Source organism: Colias croceus, chromosome 15, assembly GCF_905220415.1.
Source record: "Colias croceus chromosome 15, ilColCroc2.1".
NCBI lineage: Eukaryota > Metazoa > Arthropoda > Insecta > Lepidoptera > Pieridae > Colias > Colias croceus.
Window position 1 is genome coordinate 9,478,769 of NC_059551.1, and position 20,180 is coordinate 9,498,948.

General features: G+C 33.1%; 1 protein-coding gene across 2 annotated transcripts in view; it reads right to left on the minus strand.

Moving 5' to 3' along the window:
- LOC123697812 overlaps window positions 1-20,180 on the minus strand; it is a 113,676-nt gene that overhangs the window by 54,831 nt on the left and 38,665 nt on the right. For both annotated transcript variants that reach the window (XM_045644363.1, XM_045644362.1), the window contains exon 3: window positions 19,824-19,869. In XM_045644363.1, coding sequence (XP_045500319.1) covers window positions 19,824-19,869 — 46 coding nt within the window. The remainder of the gene's footprint in view (window positions 1-19,823; window positions 19,870-20,180) is intronic.

Consider the following 20,180-nt stretch of genomic DNA (forward strand, 5'->3'; position numbering starts at 1 on the left):
GATTGAGTAACAGACTGTCAGACAGAGTTACTTTCACATTTATAATATTAAGTATGGATTGTATATAATATTAAAACTGATTGCATTTCAAGCAAAACAACGGGATCAAGTCTACTTTCAGTTGTTACTTTCGAGTTTTATGGTAGAAACTAGTAGTAGTATGTATGTCCTCCTCCTTAAGTCGAAATCCTCACTGCTGAGGGTCGTGATCACAGACATAATATGTCTGTGGTCGTGATCATTTTGGAATTGTGATTTCCTAGTTATTTTACGCCATTTGTCTCGATCTTCTGCGATGTGGATAGCTTCAGTATGTATGTAGTTGTTATAAATTATAATATAATATTTCAGGTTACAAGAGATGGTGTGAATGTAAATAATAAAGATTAACATCTGACTTCTTCATCTATTGACATGTTGAAAGTTGTATTACTTCTAGGTTTTATAATATACCAGACCGAGAATAAAAATATGATCATTAAATACATTACATAGATGAAAGTAATAACAGACAGGTTGATTTTTGAAGCAACCTTTGTTAAAACAAGTAACAAAATATTTAAACAATCAATACCAATAAAGTGCAGCCAGATTTTACCAAAATCTCCAAGTCTAATGTAAATCCCACCTGAGACGAAGTTAGGGAAGTAATTATGTGACGTCATAGTCTGGATACTAACAAGACTCCTGCATTTGTGGGCAAAAGGACGTTTGACTACATTATTTATTTTGGATTTCGTGGTTTAGGTCTTTTTTAGGTCAGCGTGAGTTCTAAAAGGTTTGATTTTGTTTTATTTTGTTTACGGTTTTGTTCTTTAAAATGAAAGGTTGTGTTAGAATTGTTGAAGAAGTTGTCAAAGAAACATTTTGAAAAATGATTGCTTTTGAATTTGTGTGTTTGAACGCGCAAAGCTCAAGAACTACTAGACAGTTTTCATACATTCTTTCACTGATGAATATGTATTACATCTATTAGGGGTATAATCATCTATGCCGTTATGTATTTTCAATAATATTACCTACAATATTGCATTGAATAATTGCATACATATCACTTACAGTTATTAAAATCTAATCTAATGTTGACAGCGCTGTACGGTAACCTAGAACTAGTTTACAGACGCCAGAACTTAAATTATGTTATTTTATTGGGTTAAAAATATATCTTTTCAAGCACAAACACGCTATGGAATGTCAGAATATAGCTAAATTTAACTAAATACCAATAACACTTTTTAAATTTTAAGCCATAAATAAAACTATGGAAAATTATTGTTTTTCTTTTCTATATGCCGCATTCGACTATAAACTTTGCTTGCAACGACAAAACTATGCAATAGCTTAATAACTTTATAACACGAAAAGTTTGTATGTATGTACATTATTTGCCTGAATTTAACCGATAATGCCAGCAATGATGCGTGAATGCTTTACGGCACACAGCCTCCATTTTCACTCGATTCTGTTGCCGAAATCACAAATCACTGGCCAATGCCTTATTTTTAGTCCACTGAACCTGTTTCCTTTGATATAATTTATGTTAAATACTTTTCTATACAAGTCAATTGTGTTTGGATTTTTTGGAAAATATAAATAGTTTATACAAGAATATTTGATTGATAAATTAACTTTGTGTTGTATCTGTTAAATACAATTTCCTATTAAATAAAATATTTTCTAGGTCATTGCTTAAAATTAACTACATTGCGTTGCTTTATTTAGACCAAAATATCAAACATATTTTATCTAGCGTAGCAAATCATTCAACCACACAAACCTATGGATATAATATAAGTATAGAGACGGCTAACAAATAGTACAATTAGAGCCACAAAAACATAACAATGGGAAAGGGAATTTCCTTTGTTCTAAGAGGATAAACCACATAAATTCGCGTATGAAAAGACCGGCCCGAAAATCCCATTTTTAGTTTTATTCATTTCAAATTTATTGCTTTTAACTGTTTGCCATTGCAGATAAATTGGGCTTTTGAAACTGCCTTTTTGTTGGAGGCACAAAGGATACTTGTCATCCGATTGTTATTAGTTATTACTATTTATATTTTATTTACACACTAGCTGTGCCCCGCGGTTTTTCCCGCACACGTGATGATATATCTATAGCTGATAACGTTTCTTGATAAATGGGCTATCTAACACCGAAAGGATTTTTCAAATCGGACCAATAGTAGTTATTGAAACTAGCGCGTTCAAACAAACAAACTCTTCAGCTTTATAATATATTATAGTATTGATATGTAGTAAGATTTTTCAGTTGATTGAACAAAATAGATAACCTGGGTAAGGTCAGCTACAAACTATTAGTAACAAAATTTCATACAAAACTGTTTACTCCGTAATATAGAGCCACATATAGATATATAAAATATCCACAAACACATCCTTACTACCTTTCCCATACATAAAGTTTCATACGTCAGAAACAGACTTAAAAGAAAACATTCATATCTCTAACCGCGACGTTACTGCATAAAAACAATGATAAATACAATTGTTTATCTAGACCATAGCGTGACTGGGTCGTTAGTTTTATACAATACCTGACCTAAATCTGACATTTACATATTTAAGAACGTTACAATAGTTTAACGGTAAGAAAACTTGAAAGTGATAGGTATGTTAAGATGCAGTGGTTAAATAGAATAAGAAATATTTATTTTTGTTTGAAAAAGTACCATTGTTAACATGATGCACAAGTATGGAAAAGATTTATCACGTGTGCTAAACCAAACAGATCTTAATAGGTATATATAAATCTCGTGTCACAATGTTTGTCCTCAATGGACTCCTAAACCACTTAACCGATTATAATAAAATTCGCACACCATGTGCAGTTAGATCCAACTTGAGAGATAGGATAGTTTAAACATGTAGGTACCACGGGCGAAGCCGGGGCGGACCACTAGTATACAATATAAAAAGTTAACTACGTAATCAAAATTGTAATTTCTATGTAATAATTCATTGTACCTATAGATAAAATACACCAATTGGCAATTCGTATTTTGCTGAAAGAATTTCAAATAGCAGTTAAGTAGCTTTCGAATTAAAAACAAACTAACAAATAAGTCGTAGTTAAATACAAGTCTGTCAATTGGAAATAATATTTAACTGAAAGAAATTTAAAACTCCATTGAAAAACTATTTAAGTTTTCGAGGTACCAACGAACGAACAAAAGTAAATTAATCTATCCAACAAAACCAAGACACTTCACTTCAAAAGGATCAAATATAAATATTGAAAAAGTCACATAAACATACCACGATCTCATCTGATGAGGCTTGGCACCATGTGAGGTCGGCAACTGAATAGTGCTTTATAGACATCCGGTTAAACTGTAGTTTAAATTATTAGGGTGATGGGTTAATTAATTAATATGTGTAAGTATGTTAGAGATGGATTAGTTGAAAATATAGTGTATTTTCTTTAGTTATCTAGTTTCTAAGATACAAACTTTGCTTAGTTGAAGAGTAGATGTCTTTTTATGAAATGTTCAAGTATTTATTTGTACAACTGAATTATTTAGAAACATTATAGGTTTTGTTTTACGTAATTACTTGAGTAAGTTGAAAGAAATCGAATAAACAAGCAACTGAATCCTCGAAGAGAAAAATAAAGCGACTGAAACTTACGCATAAATAGATATTCTCAACTTCATTTCATCACAGAAATCCCGTAACATGCATCCCGTAGCGTGCAGTACGAACCGGTGACAACCCTGCATTGTATAAGCTGTTACTTTCAATTCGACTTGTTCATTTAAATATTCTTGAACAATAACGGTGAGATGGAGACTGGCTTTGGACCGGTTCGCAACAGGTGCAAATCTGCTGATTTTATAGGGTTGTCACATGTGAGTTTTTAAATATATTTCTGCTTGTTAGTATATTTTATCTTTATATTTTAATTGCATGCAATGAATAGATAATTATCCAATTGAGATACTTAAGTAACTAATTCTATAAATAATCATTCTTAAATCTAATGTGATAGACAATTTCTTACAAAAATTACAATTAATTTACATATTCCCTCCACTTTGACACCAAACATATACATATACCTTGTATTAAATTCAAAAAATAACAAATCCATTCAGACCTATTTTTTTTTTAATTTCATAGTCTCAAAATTAAAACATGTTTTTGTAAATGCTCCTTTTTTCATATTTTTGACGCATTGACTCTTTTTTATATTATTAATAACATTGCATTGACAACCCTGCTCCACCACATTGTCCACATGCTCTGCAGTTTGGACATTCTTCGCGACAGGTGTGTCGGTTCGACGCTCGGGAGCAAAAAACTCAAGGCGAGTGACACCGGATTGAGATCTCTGTATGTTCCTTGTTTTTGCGTTTATGGATGATGTCCTGGTTAATGATCATTTTTGGATGGTTAAGTGTTTTGTATGTTTGTTTGTGGGGTTATCGAAATATTCATTATCAAATATATTTGAAACATATGCGAAATATGAAACAAATGAATGATTCGATTCTGACGTTTGGTGTGACAGTTTGTTTGAATCAGTTTAAATTCCATAAAAAATAGTTAATCACGATAGAACTGTGTAACAAGTGCTAAACTAAGTAGATTTACTGTGTTTCTACTACATATAGTGTTATCCACAGTGCTTGAACAGAATTCAGTGTGAAAAAACGTAAACAAAATAACAGCTGATGATCAGCTGTTTCAAAAGTACCCACTGAAGTGACTCATTACGGTTTGAAAATCTTAGAACTAATAATTATTAACTCTTACTGTTATTCATAATAGTTTTTATATATCAAGTGCAAAAATATTAGTATTTAAATAGAACCACACGTTTCGCTAAGTTTTAAAATTAAAGACATCAGTTTGAAAAATTTATCGTAGTGCCATCTAGTGATACTTCATTGAAAGATTATTGACTTACAATCAAGTTTGAAATGGCTAACAAGTGCACTAATTGTGGTAAATTCTTTTCAACGTCAGATGGCGCTAAGTGCATTAAATGTAATGTGACATATCACAAGCAATGTAATAACTTAAGCCCAGACGCGCGCCATAATCCGAAATGGACATGTAAAATATGCAAAAGTAAAACGACAACTAAAATAACTGTAGATACACGCATTCCAGACGAGGAAAGTGACGTATTTGTGGATGTAGACACAGCTCATTCTGATACTCCTTTACTGGCTCAGGAAATAAAACTGCTTCGCACGGAATTATCATCTTTTAGATCGGAGATGTCTAGGCTGTCTTCACTTGTATCAGAATTTGGTACAAAGTTAAGCTGTATAGAGGAGCGGGTGACCAAGCTCGAGGCCGCCTCCTGTGCAGAGAGCAGTTTAAATATTTCTCAACAAAATAAAGAGATCAATGACACGATAAACGTTTTAAAAAATCGGCTCAATGAGTCTGAACAAGAAAAACTATTAAACGATGTTGAAATAACAGGAGTGACAGAAAATAGTGGGGAAAATCTTTTGCATATCGTGATTACTTTAGCGCAAAAAATAGGCTTAACGTTAGATGAGCGCGATATAGTAAATGTTCAACGTCGGGGCCTGCGTCGGGCGGCAGGGAGCGCGGGCGCGGGCGGCGCGGGCGGCACGAGCGGCGCGGCGGACGGGGCGAGCGCGCGGCCGCGGCCCATAGTCGTGCGCCTCACGCGGCGACATCTGCGCGACGAGCTGCTGCGCGCGGCGCGCGTGCGGCGCGGCGCAGACACCAGTGGCACGGGGGTGGGAGGGGAGCCGCGGAGATTTTATATTAATGAACACCTTACTCATGCAAATCGTAACTTGTTTTACGCAACCCGCGAGCTATTAGGGCGCACAAAGCAATGGCGTTTTGTTTGGACGCGCGGAGGACGTATTTTTGCTAGGCTAAATCAAACCTCTAGGCTCATAAGTATACGCTCCCAGGAGGATCTGGATAAGGTTTTTTCCTCATAAACATGTTTGATTACTGCGTATCTTATTTCATTGTATATGTAAAAAATGTTCACATTAATAAATTCATCACAGATATACGCCTGTCAATATTAAGTTGTACATATTTTGTTTATAATCATGTTGTCGTAATCTCGCGAATATCAAATTGTATAAATTATGTCTTTGTAAACACTATGAAGCTAAACCAATTTAAAAGTTTTTTGTTCAATGTTAATTTATTGTGTTATCAACTGAAATCATTTTGTGTATTTATACACCCAAAGATACTGTGTGGTAATTTAATGGTAATAATGTCTACTTATCAAACGCTGTTACTTAAATATTGCAACTGCATCAAAATGGGCTATCCCATGATATTCACTAATAATAATCTGTTGCTATTATCGTGTAATGTAATAAGTATTTACTTCTTTTACTTATTTAAGATTCTTGCTGATATTCTACTAGAGTTATTAATTAATAATATGATTGAAATCTTAGATGCTAGGTTTTTCTGTTTTATTTACTTTTATTTTTATATATTACATGTTATTTGCTATTATTTTTATATATTATGCGTAGTTTATTTTCTCTATGTTATGATTTATATTTATCACTTTAAAAAATGATGGGTTGCTGCAAAAATAAATTAAAACTTGGTTTTCTCAATCCTGGCTCGCTAGGGAACAAGCACGATGAATTTATTATTGCTATGGAAAACCACTGTGTCGATATAATGGCTATCAATGAGACGTGGCTGCGTCCGGGGGAAGAAGGACGCGCACCGACTGTCCCTGGATACAAGCTACGTCACGTGCCTCGCCCGAGCTGTGTCCGCTCCCGTGGTGGCGGGGTCGGCTTTTACATAAAGAGTGGCCTAACAGTATGTACTTTGACTCATCCGGCGTCAGCTGTGGAACAAATGTGGCTTAAAGTCACGGTCCGAGGTAAGGTGTTAGTAATCGGAACGGCATATCGCCCTCCCTGGATGGATACTGATATATTTTTTGGTGCTTTGGCAGACACGTTGGGCTCTCTTTTATGGAGTGATCATACTGTTTTGTTGGGTGATTTTAATATTAATTTGCTAAATAGGAATCATCCCAATTGTAATAAATTTAACAACTTTCTAAGTGTACATAGTTTAAAGCAACTCGTAGCTGAGCCTACTCACTTTACTTCTAACTCCGAAACTCTCATCGATGTTATTTGTGCTAATACTTCTATCTCGCAAATAAAAGTGGATTATATAGTTACTCTCAGCAGCCATGCTTTTATATCTTGTGTTTTAAATATTAAGAAAGATAAGCCTAAACTGAGGAAATTTATGTGTAGACCGCTAAAAGATATAGATACAGATGTTTTTAAAAGTTCTTTAAACAATATTAACTGGGACAAAATAATAGGTATGAGTGACGTTAATGACATGGTGACCACCTTAACACATTATATAATATCTTTATTCGACTTTTACGCACCTATGAAAACGCACATTATCAAAGACAGACAATACCCGTGGATAACGTATAACATGAAGCTAATTATGAAACGCCGCAACGAAGCGCATATAAGAGCACGCAAGACTAAACTTGATTCACATAAGGAGTACTATAAAGAGCTAAAAAAATACGTTGAAACTGCTTTAGAGTCCGAAAAGCGTGCGTACTTTGATACTTTCATACATTCCAATATTAAAAGACCTCGAGAGATGTGGAAGAACATTAAAAGTCAAGTTCAGCTAACGTCAAGAAAAGATGGCCTACTATCACCTCATTTAAGTGACCCTGATAAGATAAACGCGCACTTCCTTAATATTCCCGGGATTAACCAATTATCTTTATCTACTCTCTCATTCTACGAGTTTCACCGTTACAGTGATAGCACTTTTGAACTACGGACTGTCAATGAGACAACGGTACTGAAGGCGATAAACGAATTAAAATCCCAAGCGGTTGGTATTGACGGCATCTCCCTTGACATGCTTCTCCTCACAATTTCAAAAACATTGCCCATACTAACTCACATCGTTAATACATCGATCCGTACTAACATCTTTCCTGATCTATGGCGCCATGCCTTAGTATGCCCAATCCCAAAGAAAGAAAACCCGGATGATTTCAAAGATCTACGCCCCATCAGTATACTTCCCTGCATGTCCAAAGTCCTAGAAAAAATTGTACACAACCAGCTCATGGAGTTCTTGGAGTCAAATAACATCCTTCCTGACCGACAATCTGGTTTCCGCAAATATAGAAGCACTTCAACTGCATTGATGGACGTTGTTGATGACATTTTGGGAGCACAAGATAGAGGAATGGCTACGGTTCTTTTGCTTCTCGATTACACTCGCGCATTTGATACTATAAATACCGATTTATTGTTGTCGAAACTAGCTTACTATGGTTTAAGTACAAATGCTGTGAAATGGTTTAACAGTTACCTCAGTGGTAGAACTCAAAAGGTTTCGGTTGCAAAGGAAGATGGTAGCAAACGTTTTTCGGACTGCAAAAGTATCTCGAGGGGAGTTCCCCAGGGATCAATATTGGGACCTCTATTATTTATCCTGTACAGTGCCGATGTAGTGTCACGCATAAAACATTGCAATTACCAGATGTATGCTGACGATATGCAACTGTACATATCTTGCTATCCTAACGAAACACAAAATGCCATAAACCTAATTAATTCGGATTTAAATAGTGTATTTACGTGGTCCGTAAGTAATTCTTTATTTTTAAATTTATCAAAAACCAAATTTATGCTTCTAGGAAGCCCTAAGATGGTAAAAGCGATTGAGCAATTTGATCCCAAAATAGTAGTTAATAATAATTTAATCGAACGTGTGCACGAGGCAAGGAATTTAGGCTTATTATTTGACGAGAATTTGAGATTCGAAAAACATATAAATAACACTATTTCTAATTCTTTTTATAGGTTAAAAATCTTGTATAAAATAAGAAAATATATAAATTTAAATTTACGTATCCGTCTATGTGATTCTCTTGTTTTATCGAAATTCAACTTCTCGGATACTGTATATGGCCCTAGACTGCTGAGCCGTACTAAAACAGCTATACAACGCGTCCAGAATGCCTGCGCACGATATTGCTGGAACGTTCCACCTAGGAGCCACATCAGTCCCTATCTTAAAGACGCCAGTATTTTAAATATGGATGGACGTAGGCAATTACATTTTGCTACTTTATTATTTGGGTTGATGCACAAAAAAATACCATCATACCTATATGAAAAATTAGCTTGGTTAGGTCAACGAAGCGACCTAAAATACAAAACCAGATTCGCCAGCATAAAGCTTTCGGTTCCCATGCACCACACTGCATCATTTAGAGGCGGTTTCACATACAGCGCCACTAAGTGCTGGAACAACCTTCCACCACCCCTGTCTGAAGTAAAAACTATCACAAACTTTCGTTTTAAATATAAAAAACATTTATTAAATACGCTGTACCAGCCTTAGTGTCGTTGATGTTTCCCGCTGTATTTGTATATTTCTACGCATTTAATATAATACTTGTTATTTTAGTTATTTATTATTCTTAATTTATTACACATTTATTTCTCATACTATATAAGCAGAGTAAGTGCTAATATTAATAAATATATATCACACGTATCACTATTCCATCGTTGTATATACATATATATATTATTCAGATTTGTTATCTATTAATTTATTATAGTCTGTGTTTGTACTTTGCTACAATGCAAAGTACGTAGGTATAAGCTGTAACTCCAATCGTCGCAATCGATAGGGGCTCCTGAAAATCAGTGCTGTTAGTGTTCCTATGGGGCACTACAGCTTCTAACTGAGTAGTCCCTTTTGATAATGGACATTTACCACACAGTTCTTTGTTGTTGTTTTTAGTTACATTTTTTAAGTTTAGTTATAAGGTTTTTTATATTATTTTATTTGTTTTGTTTTAAGTAAGTTTTATTAGTTTTTAAGTTCTATTGGTTTTTTTTTTGTTTTCTTTTTTAATTATGTTTGTTTTTTGTATCTGTGTGGTGTGTTTTATTGTCAATAAATGTTTTTATTATTATTATTTATTATTATTTCTACCCCACAAACAAGGGATAAGAATTATGAATCTTCCAGGATATTTATATTTTGGCGGGAAACTCTAAACGAAAAGCACATTAAGTACTAAAATATAACATTCACATTATATTACTTATTATTCTAGAATCTAGACTTAAGAGCTTAACTAGGATTGCCTGGATATTTAAAAAAAAATGACAATTTTTTTTTAATACAAAAAGCGCTTTCAGGTTACGTAAGACAATAAAAATAAATTATTTTATTATTTTAAAGTGAATAGGCGCAGAGAAATGCACTACTGCCTCCACTTTCTATTTCCTACTGATGTGATATAATACGGACAATGGACAAGCCAATTATATACCGGTAGAGAGACATAGTTTTATTATAATACTAGTAATACGAGATTTTCACCGCGACTTCGCTCGTATTCGACGGAAATTCCCATGGGAATTCATTGCATTAGCTTTTTTTGGTAACGGGGAGGAAATCTTCAAAGATACTCTCTTTTGCGGGAAAAAGAGAGCATGTGGTTCTTACCCACTAAAACGTCGAGGACGGCGGCCAAACCCAAAGCATGGTAGCGGGGACTCCGGGATCTCTCGTAGACTGCACCAGAGCTCCCGCAGCTATATGCCAGACTATGTGGCTTCCCTGCCTCACTACCGACTTCGTTGTATTAGCATAGCTTAGCTCTCTAACCTCGTAAATAAAATATAGTAACTATCTCCAGACACATGACTCATATTAAACACACGTTTGAATTTATAATGCAAGGTTTTTGAAAAAGAAACAAAAATCCCTCTATGTACTAACACTCAGCTCAGGATTTACCCCTTATTTCGTTTCTGTAGTTTAAACTTTAAACCATATAAAGTCAAAATTTAATGTGAAACTATTCAGAAACTTTTCCACGGATATTATTTACAATTTGAAGGGTCAATGCTAACGCAATAGCAGTTAAGCTTGACGTTAAACATTAACCAAGTTCCTGTAACAGATCTATTTCTGTTTTGTTTATAACTAGAGTAAACTTCACTTCGATTAAGTGATAGTAAATAAACATTCGATATAAACACGAAGTCCTGTGATGCACAGCTGCACCAATCGTTAATATGTTATGGATCAAGTGGTTAATGAGGGCATTTCTCATAATGCCTGGCCTCCGATTTCTATGTATATTCAAATGTTGAACCTCACTTTACTAAAAGTAAAAGTATACGAGTCCTATGGTCTTACCAATGTCGAAGTTGAATAAAATATTGTTTCTTTAAATTTCGCATTAATTCTAGATTTTAATTAATGCTTATTAATATTTATTTATGTTACCAAAGTTCCCTATGATTAGGGAGCATTATTTTATTCTTATGTTAATATGTCTCTTTAAGAAGAAATTACTAAGTTTGCAATATAATTATCACACTTTAATTATAAGATTTGACTATTTCTATCTACAGTACCTATAATTAAATTTCACATATTATATTGTTAAAGTTAAATTCTTCTTCACAGTGAAAGTTTGGCGTGTATTCCACCAGCTATAATTATGAGCACGAAACATCCTGTAAGCAAACACATGATTGACCACTCTGAAGCTGTCACCTGTCGCAGCTGGCCGCGAAATTGTGACGAGATTGTGCTACAGGTGGATCGCGAAATTGTTATTAAGGTTTTTGTTCAATTACTGCCCTTCATTTTAGTGCCAATTTAATATTAATAGGGACAGATACAAATCAACAGTCGTCAAATTAAGGAGGGTTGTTCAATTATTGTTATTTATTTAGTATACGCAGGACAGAGCTACAAAAAAACGTACGTCATCAATTGTAATTGATCTTTTTAGTCTACTTTTAAGGGCCGATTTTTCAATCCTTGGTTTTATCCGTCCAATAAAGTATTACAATGTCACCTGCAAAACTGTCAAATACGGACAAATGATTAGAATACATTGAAAAGGTAGTTGAATACGTTATTCGATGAATCGGTTTTAACCAAGGATTAAAAAATCAGCCCGTTGAATTAAAATTCATTCTATAGTAAAGTACCTATTTCATAAACGTTCTACTATTTGCAAAAACAATGCAAAACAACATCATAACTAGGTATGCCATAACTGAATGGAAGGTTGAAAATCGTAAAGAGAAGAATCGTAAGAATCATTTAAATATGAATTGACATAAATACTGTTTACTCAGCGATAGCAGCCGCGGGCAGTAGTTATGTTGTATAAAGATGTGTATAATCTTTCACGCAAAAACGACTGTTCTGATCCGATAAAAATTTGGCACAAAGCTAGATCATTGTCTAGATAACAATCCTTTTTATCTTATTACTACATAAGTAAACCCACGGAGTCTATGAACAAATAAAAACTTTCTACAAACCTTCACAAATCCACACAAATCACACCGGCTTCAAAGACAAAGGTCCTCTATTTTGTTTAATGCCACTTAACTATTGCGTGCCAAATTGAACCCTATTTAATGGTTTTAAAATTGAAAATGATATATCACAAATAATCGCAGCTATAGGTTCTGTCACGACTTCACGACATTCGTGACACAGCTATCGATAAATGCAATGGTATCGATATTTATCATGATAAATCGTTAAATCTCAAGAGAAATAATAATTTTATTATTTTAACCGACTTGAGAAAGAGAGAATGCTTGTTTTAGTTTACTAAAGCAGACATATGCGAGAGATAGTTGAATTGAGGTTTTATATGAAAAAAAATATTGGACTAGTCAAGACTAGTCCAATATTTTTTTTCATTTGTCATTGTCCAAGGACAATCTAAGTAATTTTATATTTAAAAATTTCGATAGAGTTCAATAAGAAAGTATTGAAAAAAAAGTCATTCGTTCTATTTTCTTTATTGGTCTTTATACTCCCTATATATAGTTTAATTTTAGTTTAATATTTTTATACTATCTCTAAGGTATCTCCAATATCAATACTTCGATATCGATGATCATTGTCAAATAATATCTTAAATATTTGTGCAAAATATCAGAATGAGGTCAAGCAGAACAGATAAAATCGTGAAAAAACACTTGACTTTCAAATGTGATTGAAACAAATACGAATAACCTATTTATTTATCCTTTAGCTTTTCGCCCGCGGCTTCGCTTGTGAGAAAGGTATTGACTTATACAATAGACTTCACCTGTGAATATCTCAAGTTATATTTTCGACAAAAGCTATCTAAATTAATATACAAACTTTTATAATTTTTTTTATTGAGAATAGGGAAGCGCTTGACCACAGTCCACAGTCTCGTCTGATGAAGATGGTACGCTTTTCCCTAGCATAGAGGTTACGCAAAACGTCATACGATAACCTATTTAAAACATTATTGATAAGTTGATACTTACTAATAATAAAGTGTACAAACCTTAAAAAGACTAATTCATAAAAATAATGTAATATATTTCAGTCCGTTCTCACAATCAATTAATAATCGTATTCGAGGCCTCAATATAGTAAAGTGAACATCTGATTTCAAAAACTAGATATCATCTTACATACGTAATTCAATACACTATTTCCCGCCTTTAGAGTTTAGTGTATTAACCGACCAATACCGGGATAACATAGTCGTAAAAATACATTTCAAATTTACTGGTTTATACATACATGTTTTTGTGAATTTGAAACTGGGTTACGTTTGTGTACATGGACTTTTAGGACTGTTGAAAGGCAAACATATTTATTTATTAGCTAAAAAATTATTTATTTCTATAGCTCAGGTATGTGTTATTATGATGGATAATCTAAGGTACCAACTGTGAAGTTTTATCCAAATCTGTCGAGTAGTTTTTTTCGTGATAGTTGTTAACGTAGGTACATACTACATACATCAAACACAACTTTCGCATTTACATAGATTTTGATAACTAAAACTTTAATTTACAGTCACTCGTTTAAATACTACCCGATATAGTATACCTAAGTAGGAATTAGTATATTTATTAGTAAGTATGATTAGCTATTTCAAACAGTTTTACTCGCGAAAAATAAATAATATTATCCTAATACTTATGTACCGTTTGTGAATTTACAAGTTAGTTAGCTAAAGTTTGTTTGAGTTCGAATAGTGAGTGCTTTAAAGTCTGTATAAAAGTGTGAAGGGAAATTTTTAGTAAAAGTTTATTCCTCTTTTCCGATTTCGTCCAATTTATTCGATAGGTAAGAAACTCACACTGAAATCTGAAGTTATAAGTTTAGGTTCAAAGGTAATAAACATCTCCTAATTTATATTTATCTACGTAGGCATATAATTTAATCGTCCCGGCTCTGAGTGTATTATCAATACTCTATTTTTAATTCATTCCCTATTAATTCAAGCGGAGAAAAAAATAAAACCAAAAATCGTTTAAATCCGTTCAGTTATTCTCGAGTGTTATTCTAATAAGTGGTCTAATATAAATTAGATACAGATTTTGTATGTCTGTATGTACTTTCATACCCACAAACTATTTCCAAGATCGTTAGTCGTTACAGACAAAGGGCCGGTTATTCTCGGTCGAAGTACGAGTCGAGTTCAAAATAACACCAATAAATGTCGCTTTCAAAGAAATGTACTATAAATATAATATATAATTTGGTAAGTATATTTTTGTTTTATTTTAACAATATTTTTTGAGGCGAGTGTATCGAAATGGCATATTCCTATTAAATTTGACTTTTTAATATGCTTATGCTATAAAAACAAGTCGTTTTCACTATGTATTATACAATACTAACACCAAAAACTACTAGTCATCTACATACTACGTAGAACGAATACGAGTACGAAACATGTCCAAATAAATCCAGATCTAATTGCAATAAAAACCAATAAAACAAATAAAAATAACAACACATAGTTATCTCAAAAAATTACACCCCAAAATGCAAAGTCCTTTAACCTACGTAAATCCCCAAAACTACTACTTAATCCCATAAAACTAAATATGCCGCGTGTCCATAAATCTCCATCCGATCGCCATTACCGCGAACTCTATGTAAATAAAATAAAATTCGTGCGAAAACAAACAAGTAGCGATGAGAGATTTATACTTAGTATCAAAATAGCAATTCTATGCACCTTTGGGGTCTTACACACTGTGCGAGGTGATAATTATGAGATCGAGCTTCCGATTGCTTAGCTATTTTACTTATAATCTTGTTAATAAGCTCACAATTTTGGTCAATTGAATGATCAAATCTATTAAAAACCATTTAGAAATAATTATAGTAAAAGGCGAAGAATATAAATGTCAAAATAAGAGACAGAAAAACACTTAAACCCATTTCAACGTCACGTGAAAAGTTTCATAAGATCACTGAAATTTACTTCAAAACATTTCACTTTATTTCATTTATTTTACCCATTAGCAAAATTACGTTACAAACGTGATGATGAAATATTGGATCATACCTATGGATATAAGCAAGTATCCCTCCTGCGCAACATCATACACGGTCCTTGAACACCTATTTATACTACCAAAACATCGATATCGAATGCACAGTCAGTAAAGCGGGGATTGTTTTACGCTTATGTCACGCGTTTCTCGAAAGCCCAAGGCTATTCTTAGCACAGATTGAATAGTAAGAAACAAACGATACTGAGAACTTGCTAATTAAATTACTATATATAACCTTTTGGCTTTGGGATTTGGAAATCATATCGATTTTAATTAATATTATAATTCAATGTATGCTTTGTTTAAGTTGCTCTTGAGATGTTTTACTAAAACTATCGTCGTCTTAAACTCAAAATCAAACATTTATTTATTTAATTAGACTTCTTCTACAAGCACTTTTAAATCGTCATAACAGTTTTAACATTTACCAACGATTCGGAAAGCAGTAAGTATCTATGGAGAAGAACCGGCAAGAATCTCCATAGTTGCTCTTTTAAACTTTAATACTGAAAAAATTAAGTTTTATTTCAATGACGATGATGTTTTATAGTACAGTTTTATAGTTACAGTAGTAAGTCTTGACTCTATGTATCTTTCACGCAAATACTACTGAACCGATTACAATGAAATTTAGCACACATATAGAGTGTAATTTGGGTTAACACATAGGATAGGTTTTACCCCGGAAATCCCATAGGAACGGGAACTATGCGGGTTTTTCTTTTAAATCGCGGGCAAAGCCGCGGGCGGAATCTAGTATTGTATAAATACAAAATTTTCCATGATTTCTTAGCGACAGGATAAAAATTGGCAATACAGTAAAGGTCGTTCAATGCGTAAAAGCTGATAACATGATAACAGTATTGATTATGATTGAGTGCACTTTTGTGAACATTTATTATTTTATGTTTTTCATGAAATATTTATTTTTGTGTTTATATAGCGCTTAGTAACAGCATTAAATCACTACATAGTACATAGTATAAAACAAAGTCGCTTTCTCTGTCCCTATGTCCCTTTGTATGCTTAAATCTTTAAAACTATACGCAACGGATTTTGATGTGGTTTTTTCTAATAGATAGAGTGATTCAAGAGGAAGGTTTTAGTATACAATTTATTAGGTTTTAGTTTAGACAAAGCGGGCGAAGCCGCGGGCGGTAAGCTAATTGTAACTATGATATAATGTGCAATTTTTTGTAGGCATGTAATCTCTTGTTGTTCTGTAGGTATAATAATGTGTAATATATTTTTTTATATACAAACTGTAATATGCAGTAGTTTTTATATACAGTATGTGATTCAGAATTAAATTAAATTGTAATTGTTGAAATTCTCGTTTTTATTAGAACTAATTACTAACATAACAATACACTCAACAAAAATTGTTTAAAAATAATTGTTATAACCCATGACGATTATTGTAGCTAATCATTGCGAAACTTGCAACATTTTAAATATATATATATTTTATATCACAATATTTCAGATTTACTATCCACCGTTTAAATAGGACATCGATTAATTTAAAACGTATCCGTTAGGGATAAAAAGGGTTTCAAAAACATCCATGTATCAATGTCTTTACCGAGACATTAACTTGTCAACACCGGTAACCGGTTTCACGAGTTAAAAAGTGGTTTAGAAAATTTGACCAAAAACTGTTTTCATTCGACATTTAGCTTTTTAATGAAATGGAATTGAATTTAAATCGTGTACTTTCGAATTTAATTTAATTTCTCTAATATTATGTTTACGACTATACCTATATCATGATGATGATGATGATGATGTTTACGACTATACCTATATAATATAATATGTATTTACACGCATCGGCCTGTTTTAGATTTGTAACTAATGTGTGTGACGACTGACGTGTGTATGTCATGAATGTAAGTTACAGATCTTTCATATTACGATTTACAAATATTTCTACTCTAAGTTAAGATTCTTAGCATACCTAATGAAAAAATCATTGTAATATTTAAATAAAATATTATTATTTGTTTCCGTAAGTATAAGTATGTTATTCTAAAGAATTGGGAACATTTCCATACTAAATCTCTATAATATCCGTCTAACTCCAAAAGGTCTATAGAATGACCATAGTTGAACCAACGTGTGAGGTCATGACTTCCCACGCGAACAATCCATAGATCTGTCTGTATGTACACCCGGCATGGCTAAACCGTTACGTGTTAAAGGAAGAATGGCCACCTGTATCATAAACTGACTTTCACATAACTGCAGATAACTGACGTTTAAAAAACTGTTAATTTATAAACATATCAGTATTTGGAAAATTAGAAAGGTATAGGCGGTTTCGCAGTGCGAAATATTATGTTCTGTTTAGCCTATCTATTAGTTAAAATTACGGTTAAAGTATGAAAATATATATCTAGGTCAAAATTTATCCGATAGTCTATCAAGAACAAGGTAGGTACCTAAATTGAGTTTCTTTTTTTTCTGCTATTATTTCGACGTGACTAGTTTTATGAATAAATTGCAATCTTGAATAATATTTGCAGCTATTTTAATATTTACAATTAAATTGTAATGCTTTCTAAAAAATAAACAGTGAAAATAATTTTCTCCAAAGGAAATATAAATCTATATTCGTCCAGTAATTTCGCAATACACAGGTAATAATGAAGTGATTAGCTAATAACACAGAAAACAAAAGGCATTTACATAATTGGATGCAATTGTCTCTAAGTACATTGATTATGTGTAATTAACTCGAGTAGGTATCGAGACGTGGCGCCAATGTGAGTTTTTTAATTTTCCTTGTCATTAGTAAGTGTATTCAACTTTTTTAAAGAGAAAATAGGTAGCTAAAAAGAAAGGAACGTTTAATAATATATTTAATATATTTACCATACATTATAGTAAAGCAAAATACGACTAAGGTACATTTTCACTCTTTTGAGGTAAAATAAAAATATCGTCGTTTCATATTCCATATCTCAGTTTTTTATCATATTAATTATTATTATATTCCATTATTTCAAATTATTCCGTTCAATAATACACCAAAGAAAAACAATATAGATACTTATTCTTTAAAAAGACTAAAACAGTTCGTTGAAAAACTTACGACTCTTTATTTCTTGCACACTTATTGAATGCAAATCGGCCACTGTATACAAGCCTTATCAATTACTACGTAATTGTCAATCCGGATATTCGGTAACTTTTATTTTTTCCCACATTCAATTTAAAACTTTTTGAGCACGGAGTAAACAAAAAATGAAACACGAAAATAAACTTCGCCGTTCGTAATCGTGTACCTTGACAAATTAGACCAGTTTACGAAGAAATATTTAATTTTTATATCATATACTTTGTCACTGCATAATATTATATAAGCAGTCAGGTAACTCCTGCGTCCGTCGATTCGCGATTAACTCGAGATCTACTGCATCCATTTTCATTCTGTTTTCACCAATGGATAGCTTCTTAAAGTACCATTGAGAAAGGTTTAAAAGGTTTATAATTTGTTAAGTTTTCGACAACGCGGCCGAAATATTACGTAAAAAGAACTAATATTAATAGTAATATTTGTAACGGTCCGTCACCAGACGATAAGAATGTTAGCCAATAGGCGATTACCTTGGCGTTTCTCAGAAACTATGTAAGTTATGACATCACTGCATAATATGTGTTGGGAACATTATTTTATTGCTATTTTAATTAATTATACTAACAGGCATAAAGCTGTATAAACATTGGCTTAGTGCGAAAACACGCAATTAATTACTATTTTTAGTATTTAACAGAGAATCAGAAATAATTTACTTCGCAATAAATATATTTCTAGCAATAGTAAAATAGAGAGCAGTGGTGGCTCAGTGGTGAGACCTCGGACTTCGAATCGATAAGTCCGGGGTTCGAGACCAGGCGAGCGCGCGGGAATTAAATTGATTTTTCAATTTATCTGCGCATGTTGTAACATCACCACTGCTCGAACGGTGAAGGAAAACATCGTGAGGAAACCGACATGTCGAAGAATTAAAAAGTTCGACGACATGTGTCATCCGCCAACACGCACTTGGCCAGCGCGGTGGATTATGGCCTGTACCCTCATAGGAGGCCCGTGTCCCAGCAGTGGGAACGTTTGTGGGCTGATGATGATGATGATGAATAGTAAAATCACATAACGATAATTATCAAAGAACACATTTATCCGTAGATTAATTAACCTCAAAGGCTCACTATATTCATACAATACCAACTACCTATGTACAAACGAAACGAAGAAATTATATTCTATTTCTTTAATATTACGGTACTTTTTTAAATCCAGTAAGGATCAAGTTTAAAACTTTCTTTCACAAGTATCCGCCTTTTATAAGGATGGCGGAAAACTCAACAACAGTTAAAATATCCCATTAAAAATACAACATACCTGCAACTGGTGACAACTTTCGCATGACACACCATCGCGACTTCCACTGAAAATAAAGAGAATTGATTTTATTGTACGAAAGAAATAAATTGAGTACAAAAATAATCATCTATACTAATATTATAAATGCGAAAGTAACTCTGTCTGTCTGTCTGTCTGTTACTCAATCACGCCTAAACTACTGAACCAATTTGCATTAAATTTGGTATAGAGATATTTTGATACCCGAGAAAGGACATAGGCTACTTTTTATTGCGAAATATGTACCACGGGCGAAGCCGGGGCGAACCGCTAGTAGAAAATAAAGTCTTCTAACAATTCATATCGAAGTTGCCTAGTTCCTTACAGTATAATACG